Genomic DNA, 18,166 nt, shown 5'->3' on the forward strand with positions numbered 1-18,166 from the left:
AATTTGTATTTTATTATATAATACTTTTACACATCATGATTGTATTTGTACAATTAGAATTTGTGTGAAAATAAGTGTGTTATTATAGACATTTGTGTATTTTTTGTTTTTTAAGTTTTAGTTTATGCAATCTGTTTTTTTGTTTTTTTTGTTGCTATGCCTTTTAAAAACATTCTATAGAAAATTATGCCTTTCTCAGGGTAATGCAATTAGATTTGTCCTGGAAAGAAATAAGCCTGAAATTGTAAGATGGATGTATTACGAAGAAGAAGGGTTTGGGCATGAATTAATTTAAAAGTTAAATAGAAGCCTTTTTGCATATTAGCAAATATTACTTTTGTAATGGCATATGCACATATGCTAAGTGTGACTAGATGAATGGGATTAAAACACAATGCCTGCTCTAGAGCTAACGGTGGAGTGCAATACGTCGGTGAATACAAGCCAATGTGTGTTGTTTGAATGCTGGTGCACAGGGGCACTCACAGCATATATGTGTATGCTACTGAAAAACAGTAATCATTTTTATAAGAAGCAACTTTGCTTAAAGGGCCATGATACCCAAATGTTGAAACACTTGAAAGTGATGCAGTATAGCTGTAAAAAGCTGACTAGAAAATATCACCTGAACATCTCTATGTAAAAAAGAAAGATATTTTACCTCAAAAATTTCTCAGAAGCCACTTCCCATTGTAAAGGATTTCTAAGCAGCAAATCAGTATGTCTGTCCCGGGACAGCTAAGGGTGTGAGCTTACGTGCACACTCATCTTATTTCCCTATTCAGTGTAAGGAAGTTTACTATGAAATCTCATGAGAGTTAAGTCAAATCTCATGAGATCACTGCTGATGCTGATTGGCTGCTGTTCATTTTTTTTTTACCTGCAGCTGGGAGCAGCTGAGTATAACTTTTTACACAGAACTTACTCTGCTGAGCTGAGGAGATTGTGAGGTAAAATATCTTCTTTTTTTACATAGAGATTCTCAGGTGATATTTTCCTGTCAGCTTTTTACAGTTATACTGCATCAGTTTCAAGTGATTTAGCATATGAGTATTATGTCCCTTTAAGGAAGTCTTTCTGTCTGTCTGTCTTTCTATCTTTCTGTCTTTCTTTCTGACTTTCTTTTTCTGTTTAAATGTGTCTGTTTTTCCTCCTACTTCTGCATTTGTTTAAACTTTAAGTGCATCTCTAAAATGACCCTTCCCGAAGGGCACGGTTACTAAGGAAATTCTGGCCCGTTGAAGCTTTTCTTCTTCTTCATTTTCAGTGATGTTATGGTTTAGAGATTTTGAGAAATGTTTATGCAGCTGCATTTTGTCCTGTGTCACAGCAATTTGGAGCTGATTTTGTGTTTTTTCATATTTTTATAAAAGAAGCAGTTTTTGGGTGAGGTTGCTTTTGAAGGCCGGTTCACATGCAATGCCATTTTCTGGTTGCACAAATACAGCTTCACAATTTTCCCTTCCGATAACTTAAATGATTGTTGGTAAAATGAACCAGTGACATTTGGTTGTTGAAGCCTGGTGTAATGGGAAATGTTAGCCTTGCAGCAGAGAACAGTATCTAAAGTTGGTGTTTTAGCACTGAAAAACAGAAAGAGAGATAGCAATGCAGGAGCAAGAAGATTAAGACAGCTAGTAATCTTGCTAGAAGAGAGACAGTTTATAATGCAACAGGAAGAGAAGCATGACAGCTAATAGAGGCTAGAGAAATGAGACAGCTAGCTATGCAGCAGAAAGATTATGCAACAGGAAAGAGCAGAGATAATTAGTGATACAGTAGGCAAGAGCAGAGAGATTTAGTGATACAATAGGCAAGAGCAGAAATAGCTAGTAATACAGTAGGCAAGAGCAGAGAGAGAGCTAGTGATATAGTAGGCAAGAGCAGAGATAACTATTGATACAGTAGGTAAGAACAGAGAGAGATAGTTATACAGTAGGTAAGAGCAGAGAGAGCTAGTGATACAGTAGGCAAGAGCAGAGAGCTAGGGATGCAGTAGACAAGAGCAGAGAGAGCTAGTGATGCAGTAGGCAAGAGCAGAGAAAGCTAGTGATGCAGTAGGCAAGAGCTGAGAGAGTTAGTGATACAGAAGACAAGAGCAGATTGAGCTAGTGATGCAGTAGGCAAGAGCAGAGAGAGCTAGTGATACAGTAGGCAAGAGCAGAGAGAGCTAGTGATGTAGTAGGCAAGAGCAGAGAGAGCTAGTGATACAGTAAACAAGAACAGAGAGAGCTAGTGATGCAGTAGGCAAGAGCAGAAAGAGCTAGCGATTCAGTAGACAAGAACACAGAGAGCTAGTGATGCAGTAGGCAAGAGCAGAAAGAGCTAGCGATTCAGTAGACAAGAACACAGAGAGCTAGTGATGTAGTAGGCAAGAGCAGAGAGAGCTAGTGATACAGTAAACAAGAACAGAGAGAGCTAGTGATGCAGTAGGCAAGAGCAGAGAGAGCTAGTGATGCAGTAGACAAGAACACAGAGAGCTAGTGATGTAGTAGGCAAGAGCAGAGAGAGCTAGTGATACAGTAAACAAGAACAGAGAGAGCTAGTGATGCAGTAGGCAAGAGCATAGAGAGCTAGTGATGCAGTAGACAAGAACACCGAGAGCTAGTGATGTAGTAGGCAAGAGCAGAGAGAGCTAGTGATACAGTAAACAAGAACAGAGAGAGCTAGTGATGCAGTAGGCAAGAGCAGAGAGAGCTAGTGATGCAGTAGGCAAGAGCAGAGAGAGCTAGTGATGCAGTAGGCAAGAGCAGAGAGAGCTAGTGATGCAGTAGGCAAGAGCAGAGAGAGCTAGTGATGCAGTAGGCAAGAGCAGAAAGAGCTAGCGATTCAGTAGACAAGAACACAGAGAGCTAGTGATGTAGTAGGCAAGAGCAGAGAGAGCTAGTGATACAGTAAACAAGAACAGAGAGAGCTAGTGATGCAGTAGGCAAGAGCAGAAAGAGCTAGCGATTCAGTAGACAAGAGCAGATAGAGCTAGTGATGTAGTAGGCAAGAGCAGAGAGAGCTAGTGATGCAGTAGGCAAGAGCTGAGTTAGTGATACAGAAGACAAGAGCAGAGAGAGCCAGTGATACAGAAGGCAAGAGCAGAGAGAGCTAGTGATGCAGTAGGCAAGAACAGAGAGAGAGCTAGTGATGTAGTAGGCAAGAGCAGAGATAGCTAGTGATGTAGTAGGCAAGAGCAGAGAGAGCTAGTGATTCAGTAGACAAGAGCAGATAGAGCTAGTGATGTAGTAGGCAAGAGCAGAGAGAGCTAGTGATGCAGTAGGCAAGAGCTGAGTTAGTGATACAGAAGACAAGAGCAGAGAGAGCCAGTGATACAGAAGGCAAGAGCAGAGAGAGCTAGTGATGCAGTAGGCAAGAACAGAGAGAGAGCTGGTGATGTAGTAGGCAAGAGCAGAGATAGCTAGTGATACAGTAAACAAGTACAGAGAGAGCTAGTGATGTAGTAGGCAAGAGCAGAGAGAGCTGGTGATACAGTAGGCATGAGCAGATAGAGCTAGTGATGCAGTAGGCAAGAGCAGAGAGAGCTAGTGATGCAGTAGGCAAGAGCAGAGAGAGATAGTTATACAGTAGGTAAGAGCAGAGAGAGTTAGTGATACAGTAGGCAAGAGCAGAGAGAGCTAGGGATGCAGTAGGCAAGAGCAGAGAGAGCTAGGGATGTAGTAGGCAAGAGCAGAGATAGCTAGTGATACAGTAAACAAGTACAGAGAGAGCTAGTGATGCAGTAGGCAAGAGCTGAGTTAGTGATACAGAAGACGAGCAGAGAGAGCTAGTGATACAGAAGGCAAGAGCAGAGAGAGCTAGTGATGCAGTAGGCAAGAACAGAGAGAGAGCTAGTGATGTAGTAGGCAAGAGCAGAGATAGCTAGTGATGCAGTAGGCAAGAACAGAGAGAGAGCTGGTGATGTAGTAGGCAAGAGCAGAGATAGCTAGTGATACAGTAAACAAGTACAGAGAGAGCTAGTGATGTAGTAGGCAAGAGCAGAGAGAGCTAGTGATACAGTAGGCATGAGCAGATAGAGCTAGTGATGCAGTAGGCAAGAGCAGAGAGAGCTAGTGATGCAGTAGATAAGAACAGAGAGAGATAGTTATACAGTAGGTAAGAGCAGAGAGAGTTAGTGATACAGTAGGCAAGAGCAGAGAGAGCTAGGGATGTAGTAGGCAAGAGCAGAGAGAGCTAGGGATGCAGTAGGCAAGAGCAGAGAGAGCTAATGATGTAGTAGGCAAGAGCAGAGAGAGCTAGTGATGTAGTAGGCAAGAGCAGAGAGAGCTAGTGATGCAGTAGGCAAGAGCAGAGAAAGCTAGTGATGCAGTAGGCAAGAGCTGAGAGAGCTAGTGATACAGAAGACAAGAGCAGATTGAGCTAGTGATGCAGTAGGCAAGAGCAGAGAGAGCTAGTGATACAGTAGGCAAGAGCAGAGAGAGCTAGTAATGTAGTAGGCAAGAGCAGAAAGAGCTAGTGATACAGTAAACAAGAACAGAGAGAGATAGTGATGCAGTAGGCAAGAGCAGATAGAGCTAGTGATACAGTAGGCAAGAGCAGAAAGAGCTAGTGATACAGTAGGCAAGAACAGAGAGAGAGCTGGTGATGTAGTAGGCTTGAGCAGATAGAGCTAGTGATGCAGTAGGCAAGAGCAGAGAGAGCTAGTGATGCAGTAGATAAGAACAGAGAGAGATAGTTATACAGTAGGTAAGAGCAGAGAGAGTTAGTGATACAGTAGGCAAGAGCAGAGAGAGCTAGGGATGTAGTAGGCAAGAGCAGAGAGAGCTAGGGATGCAGTAGGCAAGAGCAGAGAGAGCTAATGATGTAGTAGGCAAGAGCAGAGAGAGCTAGTGATGTAGTAGGCAAGAGCAGAGAGAGCTAGTGATGCAGTAGGCAAGAGCAGAGAAAGCTAGTGATGCAGTAGGCAAGAGCTGAGAGAGCTAGTGATACAGAAGACAAGAGCAGATTGAGCTAGTGATGCAGTAGGCAAGAGCAGAGAGAGCTAGTGATACAGTAGGCAAGAGCAGAGAGAGCTAGTAATGTAGTAGGCAAGAGCAGAAAGAGCTAGTGATACAGTAAACAAGAACAGAGAGAGATAGTGATGCAGTAGGCAAGAGCAGATAGAGCTAGTGATACAGTAGGCAAGAGCAGAAAGAGCTAGTGATACAGTAGGCAAGAACAGAGAGAGAGCTGGTGATGCAGTAGGCAAGAGCTGAGTTAGTGATACAGAAGACAAGAGCAGAGAGAGCTAGTGATACAGAAGGCAAGAGCAGAGAGAGCTAGTGATGCAGTAGGCAAGAACAGAGAGAGAGCTAGTGATGTAGTAGGCAAGAGCAGAGATAGCTAGTGATGCAGTAGGCAAGAACAGAGAGAGAGCTGGTGATGTAGTAGGCAAGAGCAGAGAGAGCTAGTGATACAGTAGGCATGAGCAGATAGAGCTAGTGATGCAGTAGGCAAGAGCAGAGAGAGCTAGTGATGCAGTAGGCAAGAGCAGAGAGAGCTAGGGATGCAGTAGGCAAGAGCAGAGAGAGCTAGTGATGCAGTAGGCAAGAGCAGAAAGAGCTAGTGATGCAGTAGGCAAGAACAGAGATTAGCTAGTGATGTAGTAGGCAAGAGCTGGGAGAGTTAGTGATACAGTAGACAAGAGCAGAGAGAGCTAGTGATACAGTAAACAAGTACAGAGAGAGCTAGTGATGTAGTAGGCAAGAGCAGAGAGAGCTAGTGATACAGTAGGCATGAGCAGATAGAGCTAGTGATGCAGTAGGCAAGAGCAGAGAGAGCTAGTGATGCAGTAGGCAAGAGCAGAGAGAGCTAGGGATGCAGTAGGCAAGAGCAGATAGAGCTAGTGATGCAGTAGGCAAGAGCAGAAAGAGCTAGTGATGCAGTAGGCAAGAACAGAGATTAGCTAGTGATGTAGTAGGCAAGAGCTGGGAGAGTTAGTGATACAGTAGACAAGAGCAGAGAGAGCTAGTAATGCAGTAGGCAAGAGCAGAGAGAGCTAGTGATACAGTAGGCAAGAGCAGAGAGAGATAGTGATGCAGTAGGCAAGAACAGAGAGAGCTAGTGATACAGTAGACAAGATCAGATAGAGCTAGGGATGCAGTAGGCAAGAGCCGAGAGAGCTAGTGATGCAGTAGGCAAGAGCTGAGTTAGTGATACAGAAGACAAGAGCAGAGAGAGCTAGTGATACAGTAGGCAAGAACAGAGAGAGAGCTAGTGATGTAGTAGGCAAGAGCAGAGATAGCTAGTGATGCAGTAGGCAAGAGCAGAGAGAGCTAGTGATACAGTAGGCAAGAGCAGAGAGAGCTAGTGATACAGTAGGCAAGAGCAGAAAGAACTAGTGATGCAGTAGGCAAGAACAGAGATTAGCTAGTGATGTAGTAGGCAAGAGCTGGGAGAGTTAGTGATACAGTAGACAAGAGCAGAGAGAGCTAGTAAAGAGAGCTAGGGATGCAGTAGGCAAGAGCAGAGAGAGCTAGTGATACAGTAGACGAGATCAGATAGAGCTAGGGATGCAGTAAGCAAGAGCCGAGAGAGCTAGTGATGCAGTAGGCAAGAGCTGAGTTAGTGATACAGAAGACAAGAGCAGAGAGAGCTAGTGATGCAGTAGGCAAGAGCAGAGAGAGCTAGTGATGCAGTAGGCAAGAACAGAGAGAGAGCTGGTGATGTAGTAGGCAAGAGCAGAGATAGCTAGTGATACAGTAAACAAGTACAGAGAGAGCTATTGATGTAGTAGGCAAGAGCAGAGAGAGCTAGTGATACAGTAGGCATGAGCAGATAGAGCTAGTGATGCAGTAGGCAAGAGCAGAGAGAGCTAGTGATGCAGTAGGCAAGAGCAGAGAGAGCTAGGGATGCAGTAGGCAAGAGCAGAGAGAGCTAGGGATGCAGTAGGCAAGAGTAGAGAGAGTTAGTGATGCAGTAGGCAAGAGCAGAGAGAGCTAGTGATGTAGTAGGCAAGAGCTGGGAGAGTTAGTGATACAGTAGACAAGAGCAGAGAGAGCTAGTAATGCAGTAGTCAAGAGCAGAGAGAGCTAGTGATACAGTAGGCAAGAGCAGAGAGAGCTAGTGATACAGTAGGCAAGAGCAGAGAGAGCTAGTGATGTAGTAGGCAAGAACAGAGAGAGAGCTAGTGATACAGTAGGCAAGAGCAGAGAGAGCTAGTGATACAGTAGGCAAGAGCAGAGAGAGCTAGTGATGCAGTAGGCAAGAGCAGAGAGAGCTAGTGATGTAGTAGACAAGAGCAGAGAGCTAGTGATGCAGTAGGCAAGAGCAGAGAGAGCTAGGGATGTAGTAGGCAAGAACAGAGAGAGAGCTAGTGATGTAGTAGGCAATAGCAGAGATAGCTAGTGATGCAGTAGGCAAGAGCACAGAGAGCTAGTGATGCAGTAGGCAAGAGCAGAGAGAGCTAGTGATGCAGTAGGCAAGAGCAGAGAGAGCTAGGGATGCAGTAGGCAAGAACAGAGAGAACTAGTGATGCAGTAGGCAAGAACAGAGAGAGCTAGTGATGCAGTAGGCAAGAGCAGAGAGAGCTTAGTGATGCAGTAGGAAAGAGCAGAGAGAGCTAGTGATGCAGTAGGAAAGAGCAGTGAGAGCTAGTGATGCAGTAGGCAAGAGCAGAGAGAGCTAGTGATGCAGTAGGCAAGAGCAGAGAGCTAGTGATGCAGTGGGCAAGAGCAGAGAGAGCTAGGGATGCAGTAGTCAAGAGCACAGAGAGCTAGTGATGTAGTAGGCAAGAGCAGAGAGCGCTAGGGATGCAGTAGGCAAGAACAGAGAGAACTAGTAATGCAGTAGGCAAGAACAGAGAGAGCTAGTGATGCAGTAGGCAAGAGCAGAAAGAGCTAGTGATGCAGTAGGCAAGAGCAGAGAGAGAGCTAGTGATGCAGTAGGCAAGAGCAGAGAGAGCTAGTGATGCAGTAGGCAAGAGCAGAGAGAGCTAGTGATACAGTAGGCAAGAGCAGAGATAGCTAGTGATGCACAAGGCAAGAGCAGAGAGAGCTAGTCATACAGTGGGCAAGAGCAGAGAGAGCTAGTGATGCAGTAGGCAAGAGCAGAGAGAGTTAGTGATACAATAGAAAAGAACAGAGAGAGCTAGTGATGCAGTAGGCAAGAGCAGAGAGAGCTAGTGATACAGTAGGCAAGAGCAGAGATAGCTAGTGATGCAGTAGGCAAGAGCAGAGAGAGCTAGTCATACAGTGGGCAAGAGCAGAGAGAGCTAGTGATGCAGTAGGCAAGAGCAGAGAGAGTTAGTGATACAATAGAAAAGAACAGAGAGAGCTAGGGATGCAGTAGGCAAGAGAAGAGAGAGTTAGTGATACAGTAGACAAGAGCAATTAATAATATTTAAACAATCTAAAAATACATCTGTATATTTATGAACACATTGTATCTAGCATTTGTTACAAGGTTTCTGTATGATTTGTATGTTTAATTCCTCTGTTTATTTCAACAGTTGATGGCTTGGACAAAGCTACCATTGCAAACTGTGATGCACCAAACTCAGGCAATCAAACGCCTCCTCTCAAGAGGAAAGGAAGGCTGTCGTCTATAGGAAATATCTTTAAGCCCTGGAAATGGAGGAAGAAAAAGGCCAGCGAGAAATTTCAAGAGACCTCAGCAGGTTAGTTGTTTATTTGTTTACTGTTGGATGATATTTCCAGAGATTGGTAACAAAAATCTTCATATACTTTAAAGTGATGGTAAACTACTTGTTATATGGTTTGCTAAAATTAAAATATGATTCCTAATAACACAGATGACACTTATTTCATTAGTAGTGTCTATTCCAAATTATTGTGAGCCCCCACCGGCCCCGCTCCTAAGTCCAATCAGGTCTCCTGTGTCACAAACTTAGAGCCAATCAGGCACATGTAGTACTAACATATACAGCGGGTTTGCCTTCATTTCCGATGTGAACACTATTTTACCGCTACAAAGGGAGGGGTTAAAACATGTCAAAATGCAGTCTAACTACTGCTCTACATCACAGAAGTAAGCACTTCCTCTCTATATTTACTTAATTGACCTCCTGTTGCATTACTAAGTTATATGACCAATTCTATGAAGTATTCATAATGATGATTCTTGTTCACTGCAATAAACATTCTCACTTGTAAACGGTTTTGTTCCTCATATCTAAGCTTAGTTCATTTCGATGGGAGGACAAGAAGACATGGCTTACCCCATTAGCTGTTGCATTTGGAAAACAGAAATAATTATAACATAGCTTGTAATAAAAATACATTTTTATAATAGTATTCTACAAAACACTGTTCTTGGGTATAACACGTGTGTGTTTGGTGTATCTGAAGAATAAGTGTTGCTATGCAGATGAGAAATATTTTTTAAGAGCCAAATATCTGTTACACAGAGCAAGTTCTCCTAATCCAACTGTTTATTAAAAAGTATTCAAAACTGTTTGTTCTCTTATTTTAATACTTAAAGGGACAGTAAAGTCAAAACTAAACTTTCATGATTCAGATAGGGCATGCAATTTTAAACAACTTTCCAATTTACTTTTATCATCAAATTTGCTTTGTTCCCTTGGTGGTATTTTTGAAAAGCTAAATCTAGCTAGGCTCAAACTGATTTCTAAACAGTTGAAAACCGCCTCCTAGCTCAGAGCATTTTGAAAGTTTTTCACAGTTAGACTGTGCTAGTTCACGTGTGTCATATAGATAACATTGTGCTCACTCCCGTGAAATTATTTAAGAGTCTTCACTGATTGACTACACTGCATGTCTGTCAAAGGCACTTAGATAAGGAGGCTGTCTGCAAAGGCTTAGATACAAGGTAATCACAGAGGTAAAAAGTATATTAATATAACTGTGTTGGTTATGCAAAAATGGGGAATGTGTAATAAAGGGATTATCTATCTTTTTAAATAAGAAAAATTTTGGTGTAGACTGTCCCTTTAACAAATGCTGTTTAGTTAAGCTCCACATCTTCACACTGAGCGCCGCCATCTTGGAGCTTAAGAATCCTTGCACCTTGTGACAGAAGTGGTGCGCATTCACAGATCAGTGATAATGTCGTCTTCTGGACAAGCCATATTGTGCACTTTAGTTTAACAAGCACACTTGTATGTATGCTTTTGCAGTGGCTGCATTGCTTTATATTATTCCTTAAAAATTTTGTTATACAACTTTTAAACTATGTAAAAAAATAAATAAAAAAATTAAAGCTTCCTCTTTCTATTGTGTGAGCTAACCCAAAGTCCAAGGTACAGTTGTCAAAAAGCCAGTAGCATCATTGATCTGTGAAAGTGCACTGCTTCTGTCACAGGATTTAACAATACAGCCGTACCAAGATGGCGACTCACAGTTTAAAGATGAAGAAATTTACCAAATGGCTTTGGAATTGGGTAAAAATAAGAGAACGGCTGCAGGTACAGCAGGAAAAACAAAAAGTATGTTGAGCTATCCAGCAGTTTAATGTCCCTTTAATATTAAATAAATAAAATACTCTCTACAGGCAGTCCCCGGGTTACGTACAAGATAGGGACTGTAGGTTTGTTCTTAAGTTGAATCTGTATGTAAGTCAGAACAGGCACTTTTTTAGGTGAAACTTTAGCCAAACAATCTTTCTAATGAGGATACAGACAGCAGTGAAACCTCAAGTGGCTCTAACCCCATACCATACTCACCAGAACTAAATTGAATGGCGTTCTACTCAGGAAATGCAACAAATGCAACTTGGACAGATGTTTGTCTTAATATATTATTTATTTTTAACTGTGCATGTAAATGCTTAAACATTTTCAAATACAGGTATTGTACAGTACAGTACAACCTTAAACAAACATTTTCAAATATTGCAGTACAACCTTAAAAAATCTTGGTAGAGGATGATGGACTTGTTGGAGAGTTTGATTTTTGCAACTGGAGTTCATTTATTGAAGTAGGCATCAAGGGAGGTTTGTATAGAGCTTTTCTTTTTCTCATCATAAATAGCCCTGTAGCATTTCAGACCTTCAGTAACTGTACGGTAAACTTTAGCAAACCTCTCTGTATCAGAATCTTGCTCCTCTAACTTTGCCATTCCTGCTTCAATAAGACGAAAAGCATCAGCTAACTCTTTTGTAAGAAACTTTTTCAATTGTGGAGTTTCTATGTCCTGGGTTTCTTCCCTCAGTTCTATCTCCTGCTCTAGTTCCATTAGGTCTTCATTGGTTAGTTCCTGGCTATGGGAGTCGAGAACCTCAATGACATCATTTTTCAGTGATGTTTAACTGCAGTTGATTACCCATAGCAACCACAGTTTGCCTGGTTTCGGCGATTTCATCATCTGTAAAACCCAGAAATTCTTGTGTCAATTGGGGGCACAATTTGTTCCAAACTCCTGTCATATTTGTCTCTTTCACTTCATTCCAAGCATCAGCAATATTTTTGATGGCATCATAAATGTTATAATTTCTCCAGAAATCCCTTAAGGTCATCTCATCATTTTGGGTAGCCCTGACAGCTTGTGAGAATGTTCTCTGTAAATAATAGGCCTTAAAGGAGGCTATGACTCCCTGATCCATTGGCTGAATAAGTGATGTAGTGTTGGGGGGCAGAAATACCACCTTTACACTGGGGTGCATGTCATCTAAAGTGGTTGGATATCCAGGGGCATTGTCAAGGAGAAGGGGAATGTTAAAAGGAATGTTTTTGGCTAAGCAATAACGTTCAACAGCAGGGATAAAATGGTTCAAAAACCATTCTTCAAAGAGTGCCAATGTAACCCAAGCCTTTGAATTTGCCCTCCAAATAACAGGAAGAAATGCCTTGGTGACATTACATAGTGCCCTCGGATTTAGGGAGCGATGCACTAGCAAAGGCTTGAGCTTTAAATCCCCTGATGCATTACCCTCAACTAATAAAGTCAGCCTGTCCTTTGATACCTTATGCCCTGGTGCACTTTTTTCCTCTTTTGAAATGTATGTCCTCTCAGGCATTTTTTTCCAAAACAATCCAGTTTCGTCTACATTTAAAGATTTGTTCTGGCAAATAGTTTCCATCGTCAATAATATCTGCCAATATCTTGTTAAAATCACTTGCAGCACTTGCATCGGCACTCGCTGCTTTGCCTTGAACTTTAATATTATGCAAATTTGCTGTTTTTTTAAAGCGATTAAACCAACCCCTACTTGCAACAAATTCTTCATTGCAAACACCTTCAATTGCTGTATGAGGTGTACCTGTAGCTTTTAAATCATTAAAAATGCTTCGAGCCTTTTCTTGCACTAAAGAAAGACTGATATGTATATTATGCTGATTTTGGTCTTCTATCCAAATTGTCAGCAGCCTTTCCATCTGGATAACTAAACCACTGCGTTGCTTAGTAATAATTGTAGCATTCATTCGGGTGTAGCCTTTCACATGGTCCATTATTCTACCTTTATCTTTTAAAATTCACTTTGCTTGTGGGGCTTGATTTACAGGCGATAATACTAGAGGCTCAAACATGTGATTCACAACAGGAAACGGCTCCGTTCGTAAGTGCGAGTTGTACGTAAGTCGGATGTTCGTAACCCGGGGACTGCCTGTATTGACAAAACACTTTAGATTTTGACAAGCCACCACCTAATAGTATGATTACCATTAAGTTAAAGGGACATCAAACTCAAAATTGTTTCCCCTAAAATATTTTATTATGCAGAAAGAAAATAAAAACTTTGCAACGTACTGTCAACCACATGATCAGTTGATATGGGCAACAGCTTCTTTATACCTGTCCCTATTTGGCCACAGTAAAGGAAGTTAGATAAAATGGCTTTCAATATGTTTTTTTGTGTCATGAGACTGCAAAACAATGTATATGTTTCTATTAAAATTATGGTTTTAAAGGCTTTTACAACATTTATTTTGCCTGCAGTGTTTTTGCTATGTAGTGAATAATGCTCATCACACATATGAGAGTGAGCAGTTAATTTTGTTTTCTACATTATCTCCCTTTAAATGGTTTTATGTTTTCAATATCTAATTACTGAGCATCATTCTTAAAAGCTGTGATTACAGAAATTGACTAAGCAGGAGAGCCTTTTGGACAAATGTTATACACTGGTACAAACATACTTTGGGATGGAGAGAGATTGAACCTTGGAAGAATAGAGTGGCAGACCATGTAATACCCCCATATGTACGTTTATAACAGAGATAGAAACCTAATGTTTTACAAACTTGTGTTTTTTTGTTTTTTTTTATACATAATTTTTATTTATCAACATCAGGTATAATTATTCAGACATCACGTTCTAATTAAAACTACAATATATCTGATTACTTATGTGTATAAATGATATACAGGTGGCCCTCGGTTTACGCCAGTTCAATTTGCGCCGTTTCAGAATAACAACCTTTTTTTCAGTTATGTGACTGCTATTGAAAAGCTTTGGAAAGCAATGCACTAATTAAAATAGCCAGTAGGTGGAGCTGTCTGCTTGTTTTGAAGCAAAGTTATGCACCTTAACAGCCTTAAATTGATCTGTGTATACAGATCAGACCAGATCTATTGAGCAAAATTTAGCAGGCACTTCCCTATTATCTTCCTGTCCAGCAGCTTCAGGTGAGGGTGCCTAACTGCCTATTAATCACTGCAGATTGAAATGCATAGAATAGGTGCAGACCCAATATTATCTAACATGCTAACAATGCAGACAACTGATTGCAGAAAAATGCAAGTAAGAAAAGTTTTTGTTCATTAAACTTCGTTTGATGATGATGCAGTCTGTTGTGTAATTATTTTATTAGGTGATGTTTAGCAAATGGTTTTTGTTCATTAAACTTAGTTTGATGATGATGATACAATCTATATTAGGTTTATAATGCTGTTTAGCATTTAAAGCCTTCATTTCAAAGCTTTAAAAATAATGTTTTAGGTGTTATTTATGACAATTTTGAGAGGGGCCTGGAACCTAACTCATTCACTTCCCATTGACTTACATTATAAACTGGGTTTCAATTTATAACGGTTTCGATTTACAACCATTCCTCCTGGAACCTAACCCCGGCGTAAACTGAGGGCAACCTGCACTTATAATAGATGGCTTGTTATAGATTTATGAACTTGTGAACAAACAGGCAATTATTTAGATTTTTTATAAATATCAGAAAAATGGAAATAGGTGCTGGAACCAGTTTTAAATGTTGACTGTGAATCCTGTTTGAAGCTAATGAAGGAACATGTATTGTGGAGACCAACATATGGTAGATAAACATTCTTACATATAACCTCAGAAACCAGAACAGTAAGAAAAGGGATGAGTGCTAGACGTAGAAGACATTGACACCGGCGCATCTAGAAATGCAGGACCCAAGGGGAGGACAATATTGAGTTTTTTTTCATATTATATTTGGTAAGTGCAGATGTTTATTGTGCCTACACAATAAAGCTATTTCGAGATTTTATTCTGACACTTATACTCTTATTTTTAACTACTTGGGTGCTTTTATTTCTTCTATAAAGGTAAGACGAGTCCACGGATTCATCCTTTACTTGTGGGATATTATCCTTCCCTACAGGAAGTGGCAAAGAGCACCACAGCAGAGCTGTCTATATAGCTCCTCCCTTAGCTCCACCCCCAGTCATTCTCTTTGCCTACTCTAAGTACTAGGAAGGGTAAAGTGAAAGAGGTGATAAAATATAAGTTTTTAATTTCTTCAAGCAAGAGTTTGTTATTTTAAATGCTACCGGTTTGTACTATTTACTCTCAGGCAGCAGATGGATGAAGACTGCTGCCTGGAGGATGATGATCTTAGCATTTGTAACTAAGGTCCATTGCTGTTCCCACAGAGGCTGAGGAGTACAGGAAACTTCAGTGTGAGGAACGGTTTCATGCTATGCAGCAATGAGGTATGTAAAGTCATATTTTTTCTGGAGAGACTGTGTATTTCAGAAAGGCTGACATTATACCCAGGAGGGTAAGGGTAAGCAGTAATCCTAGAGCTAAAAGAAGGGCATTACTTAGCTTGCATATGGGGCCAATTTCATATACGGTTAACACTGAATGGCAAATGTTTTTTGGATTGGAGTGCTTTAACGTTTTTGTGGGCAATAAACGTTTTGGGCAACTTTATTAGGGCACACATGGCTTAACTTTTGGGTCTTAGAACCCACATGGCTAGTTATAACCGCTCTGGTGCGGTTCTTTAAGGCTGAGGAAACATTGAGTGAGATGGGCGGGGCCTATTTTTGCGCCTCAGATGCGCAGTTAGTTTTGTCAGCAAGCAGCAATCTCTAACTCCTGAGGGCCCTGGTGTATGTTTTGGGCCAAATCGAAGCTTTTACCCCACACTTTAGATCCCTGAGGGCAGGTAGGGGCCACAGCAGGGCTGTGGCAAGGTGCTGAGGTTTTTTTTCCGGATCTGGGCCTATTTTCGATCCGGTTTGGAAATTAAGGGGTTAATTGTTAAAAATGTTGGTGGTGCAATCTTAACTACCTATAGTGTGTCTACATTCAAAATTTTGAAAAATGTGGTGCATGTTTAGGCTGTTTTGCAGAACTTGTATGCTTTTTTCTGTTAAAGGAGTAATACTGTTTTTTAAGATTGTTATTTTTTTCACTAAATAAAGTGTTTTCATGCTTGTTTGTAGTCATTACTAGCCTGTTCAACATGTCTGACATTGAGGAAAGTCAATGTTCAATATGTTTAGAAGCCATTGTGGAACCTTCACTTAGAATGTGTCCCTCATGCACTGAAAGGTCAATAAATTGTAAAGATCATATTTTAGCTACTAAAAGTATGTCGCAGGATGATTCTCAGTAAGAAGAGAATCAGATTATGCCATCTAATTCTCTCCAAGTGTCACAACCGTTAACGCCCGCACAAGCGATGCCAAGTACTTCTAGTGCGTCTAATTCTTTCACCCTGCAAGATATGGCCGCAGTTATGAATACCACCCTCACAGAGGTTTTATCTAAGCTGCCTGGGTTGCAGGGGAAGCTCAGCAGGTCTGGTGTGAGAACAAACGCTGAGCCCTCTGAAGCTTTATTAGCTCGATTCAATGTACCCTCACAATATTCTGAAGTGAGGGATTTGCTGGCTGAGGGAGAGATTTCTGACCCTCAGACAGATTCAGATATGACGGCTTTTAAATTTAAACTAGAACACCTCAGCTTATTGCTCAGGGAGGTTTTAGCGACTCTGGATGACTGTGACCCTATTGTAATTCCAGAGAAATTGTGTAAAATGAACAAATTCCTAGAGGTTCCTGTCTACACTGATGTTTTTCCGGTCCCTAAGAGGATTTCAGACATTGTTACTAAGGAGTGGGATAGACCAGGTTTTCCGTTCGCTCCCCCTCCTACTTTTAAGAAAATGTTTCCCATATCGGACGCCGTGCGGGACTCGTGGCAGACGGTCCCTAAGGTGGAGGGAGATATTTCTACCCTGGCTAAGCATACAACTATACCTATTGAGGACAGTTGTGCTTTCAAAGATCCTATGGATAAAAAATTAGAGGGTCTCCTGAAGAAAATATTTGTTCATCAAGGTTTTCTTCTCCAACCTATAGCGTGCATTGTTCCTGTAACTACTGCAGCGTCCTTTTGGTTCGAGGCTGTGGAAGAGGCTCTTCAGGTTGAGACTCCATTAGCTCTCAAGCTAGCTAATTCTTTCATTACAGATGCCGCTTTTCAATTGGCTAAATTAGCGGCAAAGAATTCAGGTTTTGCCTTTTAGCGTGTAGAGCGTTATGGCTTAAGTCCTGGTCTGCTGATGTGTCGTCAAAAGCTAAGCTTTTAGCCATCCCTTTCAAGGGTAAGACCCTATTCGGGCCTGAACTGAAAGAGATCATTTCAGACATCACTGGAGGGAAAGGCCATGCCCTTCCTCAGGATAAGACGAATAAGATGAGGACCAAACAAAATAATTTTAGTTCCTTTCGAAACTTCAAAGGTGGTCCCTCTTCCCCTGTCGCAATGCAAGAGGGGAATCTTGCTCAATCCAAGTCAGTCTGGAGACCTAACCAGACTTGGAACAAGGGTAAACAGGCCAAGAAGCCCGCTGCTGTCACCAAGACAGCATGAAGGGGTTGCCCCTGATCCGGGACCGGATCTAGTAGGGGGCAGACTTTATCTCTTCGCTCAGGCTTGGGCAAGAGACGTTCAGGACTCCTGGGCTTTAGAAATAGTAACCCAGGGCTATCTTCTAGATTTCAAAGATTCTCTCCCAGTTGTCTGTAAACCAGACAATAAGAGAGGCGTTCTTACGCTGTGTAGAAGACCTATATTCCATGGGAGTGATCTGCCCAGTTCCGGAAACAGAACAGGGGCAAGGGTTCTACTCCAATCTGTTTGTGGTTCCCAAAAAAGAGGGAACTTTCAGACCAATTTTGGATCTCAAGATCCTAAACAAATTCCTCAGAGTCCCATCCTTCAAGATGGAGACCATTCGGACTATTTTGCCAATGATCCAGGAGGGTCAATATATGACCACCGTGGACTTAAAGGATGCGTATCTACACATTCCTATCCACAAAGATCATCGCCAGTTCCTCAGGTTCACCTTTCTGGACAAGCATTACCAGTTTGTGGCTCTTCCCTTCGGGTTGGCCACGGCTCCCAGAATTTTCACAAAGGTGCTAGGGTCCCTTCTGGCGGTTCTAAGGCCGCGGGGCATAGCTGTGGCGCCTTATCTGGACGATATCTTAATCCAGGCATCAACTTACCAACTAGCCAAGTCTCACACGGACATCGTGTTGGCTTTTCTAAGATCTCACGGGTGGAAGGTGAATGTAAAAAAGAGTTCACTTATCCCTCTCACAAGAGTTCCATTCCTGGGAACTCTGATAGAGTCGGTGGACATGAAAATTTTTCTGACGGAGGTCATAGATACCTTGATTCAGGCTCGAAAGCCTGTCACCAGGAAAATTTATCATAAGATATGGCGTAAATATCTATTGGTGCGAATCCAAAGGCTACTCATGGAGTAAGATCAGGATTCCTAGGATTTTGTCCTTTCTCCAAGAAGGATTGGAGAAGGGGCTATCAGCTAGTTCCTTAAAGGGACAGATATCTGCTTTATCAATTTTACTGCACAAACTTCTGGCAGATGTTCCAGACGTTCAGTCGTTCTGTCAGGCTTTAGTTAGAATCAAGCCTGTGTTTAAACCTGTTGCTCCGCCATGGAGTTTGAATTTAGTTCTTAAAGTTCTTCAAGGGGTTCCGTTTGAACCTATGCATTCCATAGATATTAAGCTT

General features: G+C 41.7%; 1 protein-coding gene across 4 annotated transcripts in view; it reads left to right on the forward strand.

Moving 5' to 3' along the window:
• Nucleotides 1–18,166, forward strand: part of PHACTR2 (phosphatase and actin regulator 2) — a 435,085-nt gene that overhangs the window by 219,123 nt on the left and 197,796 nt on the right. For all 4 annotated transcript variants that reach the window (XM_053710646.1, XM_053710647.1, XM_053710645.1 and 1 more), the window contains exon 2: nucleotides 8,435–8,602. In XM_053710646.1, the coding sequence (XP_053566621.1) occupies nucleotides 8,435–8,602 (168 nt within the window). The remainder of the gene's footprint in view (nucleotides 1–8,434; nucleotides 8,603–18,166) is intronic.

This window comes from Bombina bombina, chromosome 4, assembly GCF_027579735.1.
Source record: "Bombina bombina isolate aBomBom1 chromosome 4, aBomBom1.pri, whole genome shotgun sequence".
Classification (NCBI taxonomy): domain Eukaryota; kingdom Metazoa; phylum Chordata; class Amphibia; order Anura; family Bombinatoridae; genus Bombina; species Bombina bombina.